The following is a 21,680-nucleotide window of genomic DNA, read 5'->3' on the forward strand; positions in this document are numbered from 1 at the left end:
AAAGGATCGCTAATGCAGTCTTCAGCTTTTTTCTTCATATGAAAGGATTCAAGTACCAATTGCACGTCTTCATTTTTGTTTCTTGCAATAATCGACGTACAATCAATTCGCAGGGAATAATTGCGATCAAGAATATGAGACACAAGAGGAACACCTTTGCCACCTTTGTTCTTAACTATTAGCGCATGCTTCCTGAGTGATCGTGGATCGTCTACTATTTGAGGCTGATTGGTTTCCTTAACAAAATCGATATCATTGTTTGATCTTGTGCCTCAGCTTAGGAGGCCCAGCATGCAGCCTATGAGCAACCATTTTTGTTTTTACACGGAGAGCATAAAAAAAGTAGAAGCATTCTATATATAATGTTCAGCCGTAGGGGTTTCCTTTCAAAACGCCATGTCATGTACATTGGGTTCCCATCTGTGCACTCACAGTTACCACAGTTGCGCTGGCAATGGTTTTTCTTTTACAAATCCTCTTCGCTTCCTGTTTTCCACCTAATGATGGAACGTGGTTTGCCCTAGTGCCGCAGGCACTTTTAGAGTGGCTTTTTTTATGCCTTCCGGCGTAGTATTTTTATGAGAGTAGGTTAAAGCTCGCTTTGCTATATTTACCCGCGGGAAACTTCATGGCACAAACGAGCCCATGAAGCAGATAGGCGAGAACCCTCTGTGCGCAGAGGTCTGAATGGCATTTTGAATTTGCAGGTATCCTGAAACAAGGACCTTTCACAGCCTCGGTGAAACAAAGGCGACCATCAGACTGCTGAAAATAACCCACATCGCGGCTTGCTCATCGCTTTACATCGCCAAACTTGATGAAAGGTATTCGCAAAGCGGCTAATGTCTTAGTTTTTTATTTTTTTTTCCTGGGAGCAGTGCGAAAGTGTGGCGTAAAAATTAACAAATGCTTTTGAGGCTAAACATCAATATGTAAAGTTTCTTTTTCAGCTTTCATTTTCCGTATCTTCAAATAATTTCCTAAGTTGGGACATCATGTTTTGGGATGTACAGCTTTGAGTAACTTGCTTTACATGACATTTATAATATAAAGTTCGAGTCACCTACTGCAAGCAGTGTCTAAAAATCCACTTATGTCTCTATATGCTGTGATGTGGAAGGTATCTCTAAAATACTTTTCTTTTAAATTACTCCCAGCACATATGTTCTAGAAGCGTAGAGATCGAAAGCAGACATTGAGACCGTATTAAAAATATATATTGCATATCTTGAATATCGATGAGGAGGCAGAACATCATAAGCAGCGTTAAAAAAAATGCGACTTAAAATGATGGTTGGTTTGGTTTGTGGCGTTTAACATCCCAAAGCGACTCAGGCTATGAGAGACGCCGTAGTGGAGGGCTCCGGAACTTTCGACCACCTGGGGTTCTTTAACGTGCACTAACATCGCACAGCACACGGACGCCTTGCTTTTCGCCTCCATCGAAAAGCGGATCCCGGCCTCCGCGGCCGATTTTCGATGGAGGCGAAAAGCAAGGTGCCCGTGTGCTGTGCTATGTCGGTGCACGTTAAAGAACCCCATGTGGTCGAAAGTTCCGGAGCTCTCCACTACGGCGTCTCTCATAGCCTGAGTCGCTTTGGGACGTTAAACCCAACAAACCAAACCAACCATCATTTTAAGTCACATTTTGTTTTGAACGATGCTGATGATTTTCTGCGTCCTCATCGATGTTCAAGATATGCAATACATTTTTTTAATACAGTCTCAATGCCTGCTTTCGATCCCTAGAACATATGGGCTGGGAGTAAAATAAAATAAATGTATTTTAAGTTACAACGCCTTCCCCTTGTAACACAAGGTATCCTCCGACATGTTATTCATTCCAGTATGAAAAAGTCATTGTCATATTTTTCAATGACGAGTAGAAGCTTCTTGTTGCAACGCCGGGGTGGCGCAGTGATTAGGGCATTCGACTGTGTCCAATAATGCGGAATCGAATCGCGGCCTGGGCGGCCGCTTTTCGCTGGAGGCGGAAAGGGAGGCGCCCACGTGCTCTGCTTTGCGATGTCAGAGAACCACAGATGATCAAAATTTCCGGAGTCCTCCGCTACGGCGTCTCTCACAGCCTGAGTCGTTTTGGGACGTTAAATCCCACTAACGCGAAAAAAGCAAAATGCTTATGTTCACAAGAACAAGAAGGCCGCTGCTATCATTAGATTTTTTTAAGGCGAAACCATTTAATACTTCATAACTCCTCAGCTGGTCCATGCGTACGCGTCAGCAGTGAGTGTCCGCGAGAGGTGTCTCACTTCGCTGGATTCCGCGCGATTCCACTTGGCAATCATCCTGATGACGTCATCAGAAAAATAACCTGTCCTTCACCGAAAATCAAACCTGTATCTCTTGGATACAAGCAGAGCGCTTTAACCAACAGCACCACGCCCGAGGTGTTTATTTTTATATATTGCCAGGCTTTAACAGGCCTCTAAATATATACTTCAAAATACATCATAGAAAAAAATAGCTCCCAACTTCTATGAGTATGGCTTTGTTAAACTAATGTTCTCAAAGCACAACCAAGTGCTCCAACCCTGATAGCGAGTCCGGACCACATGTTTGAGATTTGAAAATCCTCAATAAACCTGTGACTACTTTCACAAAAGTACATGCGCGCCGGCCGGGCGTGAATATCACAGTGACAACCGGCCATTTCCGAGTGCCATGTACAATGGAGACCCTCGAGCATTACCAAATCAATAAGACAACCATCTTCATTATCTACAGGCAAAAATCTAATTCCAAACGAGGTGAGCGGCAACTCTTTTTATTTAATCCTTTTAAGCACGCCTCAGAAAAAAAAAAAAGCGCTGCAGAATCTGAATTGGTGTAATGTGAAGGCACGGATGCTGCTGTTGGCTGCTCCTAGTTGCTTTTAGTTGCTTAATTCACGTCTTGTTTACCCATTTTAGTCAATGGTATTTTCAAATTATGCCCGGGAGAATCGATGAGATGATCCTGTTGGCTATTATCCCGCATTTAGCGCAGAATTTTGGAGGTTCCTCTCCCTCCACGTGTAGATAAGGTGGAAAGGATCGGTTTGTTAATACTCTTCTCCAGTCTCTGCACTCGTTAGTTGTCAGAGACTGTTCTGAAGGCGGGAGGTCTAATCTTTCATTCCTGTGTGCAGCCGTGATTTCTGTGTATGTGATGAACGGATCCTTCGACCCGGGTAAGGGGGATTCCACAGCCGCCCGGGTGTAGATATCTCGGGTGAGACTGTTAGCAGCCTCATTGCTAGAAATCCCCTCTTGAGCCGGGACTCACATAATTGATATCTCTCTATCCAATACCGATTGTCCAAGTATCCTAACTGCTTCTTTTGAAACGATCCCTTTAAATTTTAGTATTTGGTACTTTCAAATTGCGCGCCAATTCCTTCCTATGCCCTTTTTCGGCTCTACTTTCGGTTTTGTGACGTCGCATCCTTGACGTCATCCTAACTGACTGCCTTAATTACCTTTTTTGTCTTTGCTACTTTCAAATTGCGTGCCAATCCCTATGCTCTTTTCTGGTTCAACTTCAGGATGCGTGACGTCACATCCTTGACGTCACCTGATTTGGCTGATTTATTTAACTATTTTAGTATTTGATACCTTCAAATGTGGCGCCAAGCCATCGGTTAATGAGGCCATTTTCGCCTTTACTTTTATATTTTGTGCCTTTAAATTAAACAATTATGTAGAAACGTACTATGCCAAAAACTGAATATATTTGCAGCTTGCTCGAAAGCTCTGCCCTGAAAATTATTAAATGCTAACTTTGGCAATACCAGCGGCATAGTTCAAACTTCATTAAAATTTGGGCCGTGCATTTCATATGTTTTAATTACATTTCTGTAAAATCGGTATTTAGACTCTACAATCTACATCTGACTCCCAGGCAAATTATCTGTCTGTAGTTTAGCACCCGGACATCATTAATCCGTATAGACCCATGCTTTCCTTTTAAATACATTTTCCTCGCCACATGCATTGTTGAATTTACCAATTTGGATGCGGACTTTTAGCGCTGTCACATCCTACGAGTCTTTTGAAGAAAGGAAGAAAACGCAGAATAGAATTGTGTGTTTTTTTTCTTTGCAATGTGCTTTTAGTGTGAGTTTTTCTCTTTCACTCTCTGTAATAACCCGCAACGGGGTGACAGTATTGTAAATAATTTAAAGATGACAATAATGTTAGCTGCTTTTAAGACGCGATCGTGTTGAAGAATGTTTATCCAGTGGATGATTGCAGCATGTTACCGACGTTTCTTGAGGTCTTGAAGAAATAACTCAATTTTATTTTTTTAAAAAGGTAAGTTAAGTTAAATTGGTTCACAGGAAGGGAAAGGCGCAGTAACTGTCACACTTGCTCTGTGGACACCCGAACCGCGCAGTAAGGGAAGGGAGGGAGGTGGGAATGAAAGTGGAAAGAGAGAAAGCGAAGCCGTAGTGGAGGGCTACGGAGTAATTTCGACCACCTGGGGATCTTTAACGTGCGCTGACATCGCACAGCACACGGACGCCACTTCGTTTCGCCTCCATCGAAACGCAGCCGCCGTAGTCGGGTTCGAACCCGGGTTTTTTTTTTTTTTTAAACGCGGTCATCAGTTTTCGTGTTTTTCGTATCAGTTACAATCAACACCTTTGTCATTGCTAAGTGAAAGTTATCAAGCACCGAGATAAATCTAGACCTTGCCTGGTAAAATAATAGCATTATATTATAATCTGCATGAGCTCTACTGAACTCACATTCAACTTACGCGCATTATAGGCTGATACAAAACCAGTAGAGGTGCTCTTTACCCAGCTTCTGCGCACTACGCTGTTATCGAAAACAGTTTGCTTTATGGCACTGAGTCGCGCTCGAGACAAGGTGAACGTCACTTGTTATCATCTGTAAAGAAACAATTGCAGTTCGGCTTTGTAATATTTCTTTTATAATCATATGTTCTCGTGAACTGGTATCAAAATTGCAGCCGCATCTATACTTAACTCATGTGAGGCCTTAACATTCTTCACACATTATCTGCCTTACGACAGAAGCGGTTATGAGTGGCGCTTTTCGCTGACAAGAGTGAAGAGGAACGGGTGACTAGAATAACTGTTCTTTCAAGGCTAGCAATGTGATTTCACTACGCTTGCCCGCATGCGCACTCTGCAGCAGACTACGTGTAATCATCTACTTAGGTATCGATCACTAGGCTGTTTAGGTTGTGCCTAAAGGTTAACTAACAGACTGAAATTGATGAAGACTGCGATATGCATTACAGAGCAGCTGTATAGGGCCTAGAATATGCCAGTATATTCTAAGCATTATATAACGAGATCATGTTGAAGCTTAGCGTGCGAGAATATCGGCTGCAGCGATACCTAGGACAGATCATGATCGCTTTTCAGAAGTAATTCCTAGTTTGGAATAAATTGCGCTCTGAAGTTGTTTAACCCCAAGCTCGGCAGCGGAAGCCCGGAATTATTTGGTTGTATTTGGCAGTGTGAATATGTGCTTTCGCATTCACAATTTTTTGAGAAAAACTCAAAGGTCCAGGTGGTTGCGCTGCACGGTTCGAAGTACAAGCGCTGTTTCACATGGACTGTGTCGTCACTATCTGGCAGGGCAGTCAGAAGAGGGCGCAAAGCAATTCTAATTACTATCTCAGGTGACTATTGTGTGCTTCCGTAATATCAGCGCTCGCCCCCACGTTTCTCTTATATTGCTCCTTGAGTTCCGCTGGCAGAAGACGAATTTTACCACCGCTCAGCTTCCAGCTGTCAGGCAAAGCGAAATAGGTAACAGGCGCCTGACAGCAGATAGCCTCTTCGTGCCGAATAGCGTGATCTCGCATGCGTATGCTGTTGGGTCGTGCGGAGACATCATATGTTCATTATCAGAACAAAATGTGCGTTAAGAAACTTGCAGTATAAAAAAACATGCTTCTGAGATCGTAATATTGGCGCCAGGCGAAGTGCCGTGCATAAATATATATAGTACGCAGCCTAGAAACCAGTTAATTTTACGGTGGCCATTTTTCTCGCAGTTTCTGTCTGATTACTATACGTGTGTCATTTATACAAATGATTTCGTGTAATATTTTTACCATATTTAAGGGAGCGGGGAGGGGTGGGGGGGATTATATAGGTGATTGTCCAAGGTTTCAGCACGCTGGGTTCAACTCAACACACATTCTCGTATTCTGCCTCTTCGTTCTTCACTAGCCCCACAGAGCTGCCACTGCGCCATTTTCATCAATACACATTAATAAAGCTGCACGACTGTATGCGTGTATATTCTCTAAAATGAAAGTAAACAGGAAGAAAAACTATGCATAGGAAGCATATAGGGACTTCGTAGATTTGATTCAAATAATACTGATAGAAACTTTTTCGTTAGTTTTTGTGAATAATGATAATTCAGTACAAGGAAGATGCAAAAGCTACCCTCCTCCCCCCCTATTGGAATCCAATTAGAGGAACTAAGAACGCCATATTAACAACCCATGTCGCGGAAGTGGTGTTTGGTAGCTTTTTTCTTCAATTTGTGAAGATTAACCCCACAATACCATTTAGAAACCCAATGCAAGACCGCAGAATCGGATTCTTTATGGTTAGAGTACGGCAGGCGACTTAAGGTTGCTTTCTTCTAATTTCTATACATCAACCACATTCCACTGGTGGCTGATGCTTAAAATCAAACTTAAACGCCTGCTGCACTTGGTTGTTTTCTCCTCATCTTTCCAATAATTTCTCTCTCAGCTATAACAACTCATTCACTATATATTCACCTAAAACAGGGAATAAACACATTTTACAATTACTTCACCCTTTCCTTGATTTCGCTGTTTGCTAAGTTCCTTTTTAGTGAGGAGCTCATAACTAGCCCGTCAGTGCGCCTACAAGTTTCTGCTTTATCAAATGTGTGGTTCTTTGTGCACCCATAAGTGACATGCCTTTGTTCAGTAAACCTTTAGCGCGCAAATATTTCTGGCTGCCTTTGCAGGTTAGATGGCTATTTCAGAGGAGGACATCGTGGTCACCGGTTTTGCGGCTAGATTCCCTGAAGTGGACAGCTTGGCAGAGTTCAAGAAAAAGCTATACGCAGGCTTCGACTTTGTCACCGACGATGAGGCTCGCTGGCCGCGAGGTAAGTATCAGTTAGGCACTGATGCATGCCATATGAATTCATTATCTTGATAAATGCAACTGTGTGTATTTTCCTTCCACATGACATTTCCGTAGCTCTAGTTCAGTTCAGTCGTTCAGTCGCGTCCGACTCTTCGTGACCCTATGGACCATGTCACGCCACGCTTTCCGGTCTCTCACTATCTTCCTAACATCGCATAACTTCATCTGCAGTGCCTCGAGGATGCCATCTAACCATCGCGCTCGCTGCCTACCCCTTCTTCGGCGACCCTCAACCTTTCCCAACATCAAATCTTTCTCCAGCGACTCCTCTCTTCTCATCAGATGACCAAAGTAGCTGAGCTTTAACTTTAGAATTTGACCCTCCAATGAGCAGTCAGGGTTTGTGGTCGACAATATCGACTGATTTGATCTTCTGGCAGTCCAAGGAACTCTCAAGAGTCTTCGCCACCACCACAATTCAAACGCGTCAATTCTTCGGCGGTCAGCCTTTCTCACAGTCCAACTCTCGCATCCATACATCACAACTGGAAAGGCCATAGCACGAGTTATACGGATCTTGGTTGGCAGACTAATGTCTCTGCTCTTTACTAGGCGGTCAAGGCTAACCATTGCTCTCTTACCCAGAAGCAGGCGTCTCCTAATTTCATGGCTGCAGTCTCCTTCCGAGGTAATCTTGGAGCCCAAGAAGAGAAAATCTGTCACAGCTTCCACTTCTTGTCCCTTGATGCTCCAGGACTTGATAGGGCAAGACGCCATGATCTTTGTCTTTTTAATGTTCAGTTTAAGCCCAAACTTCTCACTCTCTTCTTGTACGCGCATCAGAAGTCTCTTGAGTTCCGATTCACTTTCTGCAATTAAAGTGGTATCATCCGCATATCTAAGGTTGTTGATACGTTTTCCAGCAATCTTCACTCCAGCTGAAGACTCGTCCAGACCGGCCTTCCTCATGATGCACTCTGCATATAGGGTAAATAGGCAGGGCGACAGGATGCAGCCTTGCCTCACTCCTTTCTCGATCGGAAACCAATCAGTAAGACCATGCCCAGTTCTGACTGTGGAATTGGAGCTCCCATCTCTTGGAGAGCTTGCCACAATCTGCTGTGATCTACGCAGTCAAACGCTTTCGCATAATCAATAAAGCAGAAGTAGATGGGTTTCTGGAACTCTCTTGCTTTTTTTATGACCCAGAGAAGGTTGACAATTTGGTCTCTAGTTCATCTGCCCTTGCGAAACCCAGCTTGCACGTCCGGAAGCTTTCGATCCACATACTGCTGCAGCCTACCTTGGAGGATTTTCAACATCACCTTGCTAGCATGCGAAATAAGCGCGATCGTGCGGTAGTTGGAACAATCTTTGGCACTGCCTTTCTTTGGAATGGGGATGTAAACTGACCTCCTGCAATCCTGTGGCCACTGCAGGGTTGTCCAAATCTTCTGACATAATGTATGCAGAATGTTAACAGCGTCATGGTTGAGGTTTTGAAGCAACTCAGCTGGAATGCCATCAATTCCGCTAGCTTTGTTCTTAGCAAGGCTGGCTAAGGCCCATTCAACTTCACTCTTCAGGATGCCCAGCTCGAGATCAGTAATCACAACCGTCTTATGTTGGGTTTGCACATTGGGGTCCTTCTTGTACAGTTCTTCTGTGTATTCCTGCCACCTCTTCTTTATGTCTGAGGCTTCAGTGAGGTCCTTGCCTCGTTTGTCCTTTATCATGCCTAGCTTAGGATAGAAGTAATTACTTAACTGCAATATTCGTTCTTTACACACCCCAATTGTTCTTTACACACCCCATGCAGGACGTGGTTCGCCCATGAGATATATTTTCTAAAGACTAGTTGGGACATCCAGATATACCTGGAAGACTTGAATGCGATAGAGTGCCTTCCACTGACTACAGGAGCTATACAGTTCTGAATTTCACACAATATTTAAAAATGTAACATGTTTCCGTCTCTTGCATACAAATTCCAGGTCGCATGGGCTTGCCAGCGCGCATGGGCAAGATCCGTAGCCTGTCCCTGTTTGATGGGGAGTTCTTCGCAGTGCCCCCAAAGCAGGTGAACTTAATGGATCCCCAGATGCGCCTTCTGATGGAGACAGCGTATGAAGCCATCGTGGACTCAGGCTACGACCCGCAAGTCCTGCGCGGTCGATGTGTGGGCGTGTTTATAGGCTGTTCGAACAGCGAATCACACGAGGCTTTCTTCGACGCAGACAAGGTCGACGGATACAACACGACCGGCAGCTTGCTATCGATGTTCGCCAATCGAATAGCGCACTCTTTCGACTTCAAAGGTGTGTTATTGACGCGCGTGAATTTCTTGCTTTACGGTTAAAACGTGTTTACTTTCGTTAGCGATTTCGAGGCTAGGCAACGGTAAACAAGTGCAATGATCTTAAAATGCAGTCCAGGTTTAAAGTAGGAACGAATTCTCTAATGCTTGAACGAAGCGCATGTGGACTGCAAAGTGCGCACATGAATCGTTGAAATCACGCCTAAACATGAGAAACATTAACAAAACATCGCTGCTATGTCTCCACGGTGGCTCAGTGATTTTGGCGGTCGATTATGAGCCCAAGACAGCGAGTTCAAATCCCAGCCGGGGTGGCCACTGCACTAGGACATTTGTCTAGTGTGCGATGTCAATCCACGTTAAAGACCTCCAGGCGGCCGAAATATCTACTTCAACTTTCGTAGCCTAGGGGGGTTTGAGTCGTTAAACCCTTTGAAGCTTACTAGCCACAGTTGCATAAATGCCTTTGAGAAAAGGGCTGGAAAAGTTGGTTTGTGTTTAGAGATTCCGCTTTGTACATTGTCGATGCTATGGACATTGTCTTCTCTGTGCTTTGTAGTAGTAACTTGGAGACTTTACTTGCGCACAAGGAAAGAGCTCAATTGCATGGTTGAAGCAGTCGTCATTTAAGATAATGGAATGCGTTGACGGGATTGATAAAAAAATAAAAATAAATCACTCCAGATGAAAACAGAGAGAGAGAGAGAGACAAACATAACAAAGGAAAGGCAAGGAGGTTAACCGGCGATGCTCAGTAAGCTACCCTACACGTAGGGAGAGGAAACAAAGTGAGAAAGATTGAAAGAAAGAGCAGCAATGGAAGAATATTTCTCGTTTTCATAGACCATTGTTATATGGAGACCAAAAACGCTCACCTAAAGTTTAGAGGGAAGAACGTAACCCAGACAAGATATAAAAAAAAGGAAACCAGGTATCACTTTTTTTTTATTCCAGAATGAACAACTAGCTAACGTTGTACGCGGATATTTATAAAAGGTGGTAAGGCAAAGTTGTCTGCTGTAACATAATTAATGCTCTTAGAAATAAGCTAAAGCATCTGAAGTCTCTTAGTACCTACCCGAATTCTTGTAAGAATGCGTCGCACCATCCTTACCAACGGTATAGCGATAAAAAAGTAGTTCTGTAGAATTCTTAAATTTTCTGTTTTTCTGAAAACCAGCTTAACGTGACGCCTCAACCATTACCTCATCCCAAATTTAGTTTAAATTAAAATTTCTTACTTGAATGTTGCATTTGAGTTCTTAAAATATAAGTGATGTTATCGCAGTGAGAAAACTAGCATTTACACTGCACGAAGTTCGTGTGCTTTCTAACATTTTCATGCATGGCATTTGCGTATAGATGATATTGTTACGTGGTGGCATGACAAGCGATGAAACACGGCGACACAACAGAAACAGAACGACGTGATGACATGACGATGAAATGTGCTTTAATGGCCAGCGGGCCTGGCGCGAGCGCTCCGCCCCGCGCCACTGCCCGCTTCGTCATCTTCGTAGCAATATAAATGTTGTGTATTTTAATCCTCAAATTGAAAATTCGTCCTGTAATGCATGCATGCGATATTATTGTTCCAGGATTCAGCATGGCAATAGATACCGGATGTTCTTCCTCTATGATGGCCCTTCACCAGGCCATGCAGGCGATTCGGTCAGGAACATGCGAGGCAGCCATTGTCGGCGGATCCTCTATCTGCTTGAATCCAGCGGCCACGTTAGGTTTCCATCGCCTGGGGATGTTGTCTCCGGATGGAAAATGCATGAGTTTTGACTCAGATGGTGAGTTAGCCTTTTTTGAGCCCACATTCAACCCCCTGCCCTCTCCTCCTTGCCGTGAATTCGGATCTACCTCTAACATTGATATGGGTAAATACAATGTTTGCACAGTGATGAGTGGTACCTCACGTTGATGCAAATTCTCTCAAAACTTAGTTTTGTCACCTATTCATGAGTTGGGGTTCCTGTACTATATACTGAAGATGTTTTTGTCATTTGGACTTGAAGAACTGAGGCGCTCAGTTAACAAAACCCATTTCATGGAGCACCCACTGATTTCCAGCCGAAAATTTTCGAAGGAGGATTACGATACTCCCTGAAGCAAAATTTGGGAGCAGTTATTGAATTGTTTCTGCGATATATTGAAACAAACAATTTTAATGGCGCTTGCATGTATGTTGGTGCAGTTACAAAACATTCATATTTCTCAGAAGAACAATTCTTAGCCGTAGCTTCCACTTGCGTTGTGCTGACGTAGACTAGGCAGTCGTGAGCTAGATTAATTGGCGGTTTTAGCGTAATTAATACTGAAGCAATCAAATTGTTTCGTAACACGTGTTCTCCCCCCAAAAAAGTTAAGGATGATTGCACAGTGCTCGAGACCCAGCCTCGTGGCATTGCCACCTTGGGAGATGCACTTAAGCTTACACGCATTTAAATTTTGCCGCGCCACCATCTTGAAAACATTTTACCCGACGGTAGTTGACCTCTGCAAAGAAAAACACCAAAAACAAAGGAACGAAAGAAAGCTAAATTGGGGGACCAGCTCTATTCCTTTTTACTATTTTCTTTTCCATCTATATTTCGCGTGTTTTCTTCTAAAATGGTAGTTTTTTTGTGTATTTCTATAATCTGAGATGTCAAGAAAGTGCTTGTGACGTAATGACTGTGAACGAAAAGCTTGAGGAATGAACCTGTCTTAATTATTTTCAGGAAATGGATACGCAAGGAGTGAAACTGTCGGAGTATACTTTCTTCAGCGAGCGTCAGAGGCACGCCGAATCTACGCCAGGATCATCCACGTGAAGGCTTATTCTGACGGTTACCGACCTGAAGGTGCATATACTAATTATTCATTTGTTGTTAGTATTTACATATAAGAAAACGAATTCAAGGAGATACATTGTTCAATACTCCGCATATAAAGTTGTACAATTAGCCTGGGCTAGCCTGCAAGCGGGCTGTACCAAAAACACAAAGATTTGTCAATGCCAGTCTCATTATGGCCTGTGTAATAACTCATAATGAGAAGATGAAGAAGGCAGAAGAAGGTTAAGTGTATAAAAGGACGGAAATTTAGGCAGCGTTACAAGTTGCCGCCTTGAAGAACATGACCTAATTTACATACCCTTTATTGGGCCACTAGGCACCAAAACGCTGCAGCTACGCACTACAGGTGTGGTTTGTATTCGGGAGGGGAAACAGAGCGTTTATATAGAACTTGTTCAAGTGCGACCCGACAGCAATATACCTTTGTATTGTAAAGATCGTAAAACAGAGCGAAAATTTCGGTATGTTCAGCATTCGCAAATCGAACAGTACGTCTCCAGCTTGTGTTACAGTATGGTATAGAAGATTGCAGCTAGTGAAGTATGACCCTATTTTAAAGAATCAAGAAGATTAGGGTGATATACAATATAAATGAAGGAATTTGCGCACCTTTGGACGGTAAAAGCGCCAAACCACACACTGATTACTGACATGACGCAATGATCACCTTCTAATCTCTCAAGAGAATACGAGTGTTCATTACAAGTGAATGGGAACAGAAAAGAATGAAGGGGCCTCATGATTTCGGCCTGTGTAATTAAGCTTTCGCTCTCTGAGTAACGAACCATAAGAACCTGTAGTGCATTGAGGAATTAAGTGCCACACTTTTTTGCGGTTGGGCCGTTCGCTATCCTTAGTCCTTACTCGCTTACTTAGCCTCTCTACTTACTTAATAAGTTCGCTGTCAGAAATGTGTAACCAGTCTCACTGTGATGATATATGTGTCACCTGTACCTCTTTTATAAAGCGGCTTCAAATTGCGCGCCATGGGAAATAAACAGAATATTTTTTTGCTACGCCCACAAGCATTTTCCGGACTGAATATTTAACAACAATGCGTCGTCGTTCACGCTTCAGGAATCACGTTCCCTTCAAGCCAGGCGCAAACGCGGCTTCTCCAGGACTCTTACACAGAAGCAGGGGTGGACCCGCGCAAAGTGGGCTACGTAGAGGCACACGGTACTGGTACGCAAGTTGGCGACAAACAGGAGATGTGCGCGATCAGCAACGTCTTCTGTCAGTCGGGACGGGAAAAGCCCCTCAAGGTTGGAGCCGTCAAGAGCAACGTTGGGCACGCGGAACCTGCTTCTGGTAATCAAATCCAGCTGCTTAATATACAGGGTCTTGAATATTTGAGGGCTGGGATTTAAAACATTCCTATGCAAAATCTACTACCCCATTCCAGCTGAAATAACGTTCACAAAGTAGCAAAATATCGTCTACGTTATCTGATAAGTGATTCAACATTGGTACTTGCCTAGATTTTCCGAAATCGAGGAAAAACTTATCTGGGCGGCGTGCACAATTTTCGCAGAAGAGAGTCGAAAAGCTATTTTGACATGATGCGTCATCTCTCGAGCAGTGAGACAAGCTCCATCCCGGCCGTCGGCGCGCTTGCCTCGCTGCTCGACAGATGGCGCACCATGTCAAAATAGGTTTTCGACTCTCTCCTGCGAAAATTGTGCACGCCGCCGAGAGTTTTTCCTCGATTTCGGAAAATCTAGGCAAGTACCGATGTTGAATCTTTTATCAGATAACGTAGACGATATTTTGCTACTTTGTGAACGTTATTTCAGCTCGAATGGGGCAGTAGATTTTGCATAGGAATTTTTTAAATCCCAGCCCCCAAATATTCAAGTCCCTGTACTTATTTCTATTATCCTCGCACCTAGCATGGCTAGCAGTCCTTGTGGCTTCACTCATTTGTTTTTCTTTTTCAGGGATAGGCTCCCTTGCAAAAGTGATCCTTGCCATGGAAACTGGAACCATCGCCGGCAACCTGCATTTTAGAAAACCCAATCCATGCATTCCATCATTGATTGACGGTAGCATTGAAGTGGTGGATAAAGAGACTCCGCTCCCAGATGGTCCAGTCGGCTTGAATTCCTTTGGATTGGGAGGCACCAGCGTCCATGTCATTCTTGAGGCAAACAAAGGACCCAGCGTGGAAGATACTCCGCGTGAGAAACCAAGCTTGCCAAGGCTCGTTGTCTTGGCTGGACGGAGCAAGGAGTCGCTGCAGGTGAGTCTACTTTCTCTCGCTAATTTGAGATACCTTCCTGCGCCATGAGCTCTTATTAAAATAAGTCCAAATGAGCACATCGAACTCGGCCCGACGAATATATTCTATTGTGGGATGACAACTAAGCTGTTTTCATAGCAAAAAGCTGAGCACATTGCTGACGACCCTCCAGTATTGAACGTGGGCGCATCATATTCAACTATGGGGATGTCGTTTCTGTGATCTATGAATGGGGATCCCCAAACAATAACAGGTGGAGGTGCCACTGACAGGCAACTCGGCCACACACCGAAACAAGCGCGATGGTCATGTGGCCCATCGAATTAAGTATTATAGCGCCAGCATGCAAGAGCTGGCTGCCTCAGTATCCGTGCACCGCCCTGCGCCCTACAAAGCTAGAGAGAGGGATGGAGGAGGGTGAGGGAGAAGAAATAAAAAACTTTCTTCTCCCTCGCCATCCTCCCTCCCCCTTCATAGCTTTCGTCGTTGGAAGCAAAAGCGTATTTAACACCTGACAGTGATGATCGCCCTGCCCAGACGAAGACAAATGCACTTATCGAAACTTTGGCTGGACTTGCAAACTCAGGATCCTTCCTCTATCCTTGTTCAGGGCTCTTTCATATGCTTACAAATAGCCATTTAGAAGCAGAGATGTATTACGAAGGATATGGTATTCTTTTGCCTCATAGCTAAAGGCCAATACATGGGACGAACAAACAGCAAAACACGTATCAATATTTTGGTGAAAGGGGAAACCATTTACTGAAATAAGCGAACATCTTAGATTGTGTAAAAGGTCTTCCTCGTATTACACCTATAACAGAACACCTTTTCAAAATAATTATAATAAAACCTTTAAGTAAAATGTCGCTCGTCGTTTCAGAAAGAAATACATTTTGTCTCGTATTATTCACTCTATAATAAGCTTTATTGTAGGCGAGCTCTTTCACTAGGCCTAGGCTAAGAGAACCGCTTGCAAGTCCGGGTTCGTCCAGCCAGAGCTGGCGGCTCGTGCCACGAGCTGGCGCTGAGGGATCTTCTTGTTTAAAATTTATACAATAATGATTTCGTTCAGATAACACCCGAAACAGAATGTCATATATCAAAACGACACAACTTTATTTCTGTCAGCCATCACTTCTTAGATTCATTCAAAAAGCCTAAGCGGAGTTCACAAAAACGTAAAACATATTCTGAAAAAAAACAAAAAATGCAACGCGATTGCAGCATTTTCCAGAAGCGAAAAAAGAAAATGCCCCTTATAAAAGTACTTAGTTTTAAATGAGTATGCAGTCAAACAAACTACTGTTATAAAAACAAATTTAATTTAGGATTTTACTGTGTCATGACTTCATAGAGCACTTAGAACGCAGACTATTGTGCTGCTGGCATACTGCGTGCATTAAAGGCGTTATTATCTAATAATGAAAACTTCTAATCTAACGTGATTGGTTTAAATCACGCATTTAATACATTGACATCTCGAATAGTAACTTATATTACAAAAAATGAAAGAAAGCAATACCGTGGACTCTATTCTTTCAAAAGCAAAAATCAAAATTCTTTCCGTTCTTTTTGCGAAAAAAAAAAAAAGAAATCTGAGAGTGGCAAGAAATAATTAGTGATTTTTGACCCCTTGAAAAGTCTCGTCATCCCTAGAAAATGGCTCTTTGTAGCGAATTCAGTGTATACAGTTTTGGACATACGAAAAGGCTAAAACGTAATACATAGACAAAAGGTTGTGTGCACAATTTGCATATTTAGGCACAATAAAATCTGTCACACCACTGCAGATCTTGTAATGAAGAAATGTTAATGTGTGAGCGTGGCTGCTGCTGCTGTTGAGACAGCAGACGTCATTTTATTATTTCTTTTGCTTCGTTTTGTCCCTTCATCAATTTTGTATAATTTATTTATATTTTTTATTTATCTTAGCTGTTTGCAGCGTGCTTACGGTAGAGAAGAAGAATTGTGGACACAACCGCAAGAAGTAGGCGTCTAATAATATGGATTGGTTTAGGCTCGTTGGTAGGAAGCGAGCTTACGGTATTATGGATTGCTTTGTCGTGATCCAAAAGTCGCCCGTGTAACCTTCCGAGTTAGCCTCAAAATAGAACCACATGTGGCATTCACCGCAATGCGCGGGCGTTGAATATATTTACGTCGTTTCGGCACAACGGGGGTGATACGAATTTTAGACTTTAATTACTACCGGGATTTGCTGGAGGCTTAGCGCAGGAAGACAGGGACAACAGAAACACTTAAAACAGGACACAGCGCTAATCCTGTCAAGACAGCGCCGTGTTATATTTTCACTGTTTCTGTTGCCCCTGTCTTCCTAGGCTAAGCCTCAAGAAAATTCATGCCCCAACTAGCCTCCAAGAATGTTTCGGCAACCGTAATGCTGTCCCCTTTTTTTTTTTTTAATTTAACTGTTCTTGATTTGTCCAAGTTTAAATCTTCTCCACAGATATTTCCAGCAATTCATAAGTTTGATAAGCCAATATGTTAAGCCCATTTAGTGTATGGTTTCGTCCAATAGCGATCTGCATTTCTAACAGACACTGAAGCCCACAAAATGCGTATACTTAGCCACTACTTTGCCAGGTACATTTCAAAAATCATTACGTATAGATCAACGAAAAGTTAACGTAAATTCCCATGTCAACGTGTGTAAGAGCAGTCCTAATTTAAAGCCACATTAAAATCCCGGAATATAATAAATAAATATAAAAAATGATTCCTCTCTCGACTTATATAATGAAATAACCATCACAGCCAAGTAGACGACAGTCAGATGGTTATACCTCGAATTTCATATCATCCACACCACATCACACACTTTTAAGGTAACATTCGCAAATATTAACATTACTTAAGTGTGCTCCTTGTTGTGAACATGCAAATGTATTTAAAATGAAGTATTTTTGGCGATATGAGCAACGCTACCATGCTGCTCACCAAATTGTCCAAAATATTACTTTTAGTACTCGGCATCTATGTTTGTTTCAAACATTCACCGCCTCTCATCGTCATATAGAGGGTCGTCTCCTTCAGATGTAAACGTGAGTACTCAATAAATTCAACGCTCATGAGCTGGGGATGAAAGCTCTGGCAGCTGTAGTCCTTGTGCCTCTACCACTTGTGCATTATAATGTGACAATTAGTCTCATCCCAAGCTCTTCGGAATTATATATGAAATTTTTCACACCTTCCGCGCATCATAGAAGGAGATGACCATTATTTAGAAGATTCAGAGTTCGGATAAGGTAAAGCATTAGGTTTAGACCTACTCTAAAGATGCACGATGTTCAAATCAGTATGTGTACATTATTCCCAGCACACACTGGATCAGCTGGAAGAGGAGGGACCTCTCCCAGACTCCGCGTACGCGCTGCTCAACCTGGTCGGCAAACCCAGCGTGAAACAGTTTCCATATCGGGGCTTCGCTTTAGTTCCTGTGGATGGTTCCAGCGAAGAACTCATGAAGTCTGTGGAATGCGCCCCACCTGAGAAGCGTCCCCTGTGGTTCGTCTTCACAGGAATGGGCTGCCAGTGGAAAGGCATGGCCCGACAGATGATGGAGTTCGACGTGTTCGCCCGCTCGATGCGCCAGTCGCACGAGGTTCTTACGAAGTTCGGCTTGGATTTGATAGACTTCGTGACCAGCAACAAAGGTGCAGACCACAGCATGGCGTTGGTGCAGGCCTCCATCGTAGCTGTGCAGGTTTGGTCAACGTTGCATCTCTCTCCGCTGTTCTGAAATGCGTGTCAATGCTATTAGTTCAATGCACATCGTTATCCCCGCGTCTAAGCACTGATTGCCATCTGTCTGGCTTGCGGTGTAACGATAGGGCCTGCTATGTTAACAAATGTGGACTATATGCATAGTTGACTGATTTGTTCTGAAGGAAAGCATTTGCACTAAAGAATAATGCCAAGAAAATTGATATATACTGTTTTTGTGATTATTTGAACGAAAGGTACAGGTCATGAGCATTACAGGAAAAAGAAATCTTGATAATGATGCCATCAAGTATTACCCGAAGTTATGAGGCCAGATTCAAGAAATTTTTATTAACCAATGATGAAAACAATGCCTGGAAAGCACACGAGTGCAGGTGTTTAGCAGGTATGCAATAGCACCTGGTATAAGGAAGGAATACCGAGATCAATATAAAAAAGCACCAATTATTTGAGGAGAAATCTAGTGTAAGTGCATGAATAGAACATATTCTGTTTTTGTGCTGTTAGGTACTCAATCCTAGGCTTTGTTTAAATATACAGTCTAACCCACTGATAACAATATCGAAGTGCCATGGAAATATCATTGTTATAACCGATAATTCTTGTAACCGGGTTAGGCCGAAAAAACAAAGAAAACATTATAAACTACAGATTTAATGAAGACGAGGTAGCTTACACTTCTTATTTCGTGGGGCGGGAAGAAAGCCGTAAGCATTGTCTGTTTCACAGCAATCTGGTCGATATCTTTTTGCAGCGCATCGAACTGCTGAACAAAGAGCGGTGGAAGGTTAATAGCAAAAACAGTCCCGCAGGGCTTCATTCGTTCTCAAAAGTCTCCTGGTGAGACGCAACCTGTACAGGTTTCTGTTCGTCGTCGTCGCCGCTACTGTCGCCGTCTTCCGCTCCAGTGACTGCTGTGACGATAGCTTCGTCTGTCAGCTGTTCATGTGACGCGACTGTGTAGACATGTACAAATTCTTCAAGTCCCGACGCGTCGCCGTCACTACCGCTCACTGTGGAACAAAGCACAGTCATCACTGTGTCCGCACGAGCTTCGCGACCTTCCGCGTCGCACCATCTCCAGCGAAGCTGACTTTCCTGAAGCAGTTCATGATGGAGGAGGAGCCTACTTCTCCCCATGCCTCAAAATGAACTGCACGGCCGTCAAGAGCGAGGTCTTCAAGTCTGCAGCCGGTCGGCGTTCTCGGACAGAAATGCCGAGGTTCGGCGCGAGCCTGCTCAAAGCACGTCGGCGATACACCGCCTTGAATCAAGCAATCACGCCTGCAGTGGTGTTTGGGGGAAGGAAACAATGTTCCACATGCGAGAGATTCTGAGCTGTTTGGTAAGACATGCAATAATCGACGTTCGCGCTGAATCCGCTGATCAAACTCGAGGAGCCACTCGCGGAAATGTTCATGCGTCATCCATGCTTTCCCGTCATGACGGTAGCAAACCGGGATCCTCGTGGCGACAAGAAAACAGCAGGGACTCTTGAATTTCCCTATGGCGAGGGGGCTTGTTAGGGCCTGTTTTACATCCTTGTAGGCTTTGTGTGGAACCCTTTTTTGGTCGTCGGTCATTGCATGGGCAGTCATGACATGGCTTTTGTTCTCAATCTTGAGCGCGTTTCAGATGATTGTCGATACTATCGATACCAAGATGCCCACTTACGCCGTCCTTGTGCTCACGTTCGCACAATGTTCCACTAACTTCTAGCGGTATTGCCGTTCACTTCCTCCTCTGCGCTGGTTGTGTCGCACTTCCTTAAGGAGGATCCTCCGTTTCTGTGAACAGAAAATCTAGGGCCAGCAAGATCGTGATGGCACACAAGGAGAACCACGCTTGAAATACACGCGCACCAAGGCTGCTGCACGCCTGGAACAAAGCATACGCAACCACAAAGCGGGAACGAGGCTAAGCAAATAGGGGAGGATAGTGCAGCACACATTGGTCAACGCACCCTCAGAATAGACTGCTCCAGCGTGCATAGGAAAAGCGGAAGCCAGTTTCTTAGGCCACGGGCAGGCTCGAGGGAGATCGAGCGCTCAAAGATCTTGAGAATGGCCGTGCCTAGCAGCACCTTAAGTCTTCTCTCCTCCTCCGCGTATGGAAGCGCTCCGTTCTCCCCCGCGTCTCCGCGGCATGCAAGCTTCCGCTGAACACCCAACCAACGCATTGGCTCGATAAGGTCTGTCCCGATGTTCATTATATTTGCCTGCTACATTGGCGTTGTCGGCGGCTCCGTGTACGGGAGCGTTTTTGTGGTCGCCGCGTTTCCGCGTTTTTGTTGATTTTCAGTGACCATATTTGGTTATATTCGATGATGTAACGTGACTTCATTCTAACAAGTGCTTTATTTTACCATAGAAGACAAGGAAAATGTAATGGTGCAGCGGCTTGTCATTGTTATATCCGATATATTGTTAAAACCGGTATTGTTATACGTGGGTTTGACTGTAGTTATAACAATAGCAGTCAGCATATGAGGAGAATGCCTGCGAAGGGAATAGCCAGGAGGGACGTTGCCGTAGAAAAGCGGCACTGATAGTGAAGAATGTAAGACAAAAGCTGAGGAATGCTCTGTCGCAGGGTATTAGAATCTGTTTAAATTTACTGCGCCGCGCGTTCAGGGCGCTTGTGTTTCAATGCTCCGATCACCAACTCCCCGCTTAGCAAACTGCTGCTTGTGACGAGCTGCTCTCTCTCTCGCTAACGATGAAATCGAATGTCTTTCTAGCCAGAACACAGAATAAGCAACTCATTCACAGTTGCCGTAAATATATATGGGCTCATGACGCATTTTTCAATCTGCTTCAAAGGTCCTATGCCGAATAGGAAAGTCACTGACTTTTTTTTTTTTTTTTTAGCAATCTAGATGCTCTTTTTGTTATGTGGCGGACACAAGTGCGTTTCTTGTGACTATCTGTTCGGGCAATAGGTGGCACTCGTAGACACTCTTGGCGCTGTGGGCATTCAGCCAGATGGCATGGTGGGCCATTCAGTCGGGGAGATCGGCTGCGCCTACAGCGACGGCTGCTTGACGGCAGAACAGTCCGTTCTGTGCGCTTACTGGAGAGGGCGCTGCATTGACATGGGAAACCTTCCAGATGGAGCCATGGCCGCTGTCGGTACGTGCAGAGACAATTGATGGCAGCAATGCCATTAGAATAGACAGGACGTGCATACGTTTATTTGGCGGCACGCACGCACGCGCGCGCACACACACACACACACACACACACACACACACACACACACACACACACACACACACACACACACACACACACACACACACACACACACACACACACACACACACACACACACACACACACACACACACACACACACACACACACACACACACACACACACACACACACACACACACACACACACACA

At 44.0% G+C, this 21,680-nt stretch overlaps 1 protein-coding gene across 2 annotated transcripts in view; it reads left to right on the forward strand.

Moving 5' to 3' along the window:
* The first annotated feature begins 657 nt into the window (after positions 1 to 657).
* Positions 658 to 21,680, forward strand: part of LOC146189837 (fatty acid synthase-like) — a 62,609-nt gene continuing 41,586 nt past the window's right edge. For both annotated transcript variants that reach the window (XM_084604597.1, XM_084604598.1), the window contains exons 1-9: positions 658 to 824; positions 6,996 to 7,139; positions 9,115 to 9,438; positions 11,036 to 11,236; positions 12,167 to 12,289; positions 13,361 to 13,594; positions 14,224 to 14,525; positions 17,866 to 18,252; positions 21,214 to 21,403. In XM_084604597.1, the coding sequence (XP_084460723.1) occupies positions 7,001 to 7,139; positions 9,115 to 9,438; positions 11,036 to 11,236; positions 12,167 to 12,289; positions 13,361 to 13,594; positions 14,224 to 14,525; positions 17,866 to 18,252; positions 21,214 to 21,403 (1,900 nt within the window). In that variant the 5' untranslated portion in view covers positions 658 to 824; positions 6,996 to 7,000. The remainder of the gene's footprint in view (positions 825 to 6,995; positions 7,140 to 9,114; positions 9,439 to 11,035; positions 11,237 to 12,166; positions 12,290 to 13,360; positions 13,595 to 14,223; positions 14,526 to 17,865; positions 18,253 to 21,213; positions 21,404 to 21,680) is intronic.

Source organism: Amblyomma maculatum, chromosome 5 (assembly GCF_055883805.1).
Source record: "Amblyomma maculatum isolate TAMU_Amacu chromosome 5, ASM5588380v1, whole genome shotgun sequence".
Taxonomy (NCBI): Eukaryota; Metazoa; Arthropoda; class Arachnida; order Ixodida; family Ixodidae; genus Amblyomma; species Amblyomma maculatum.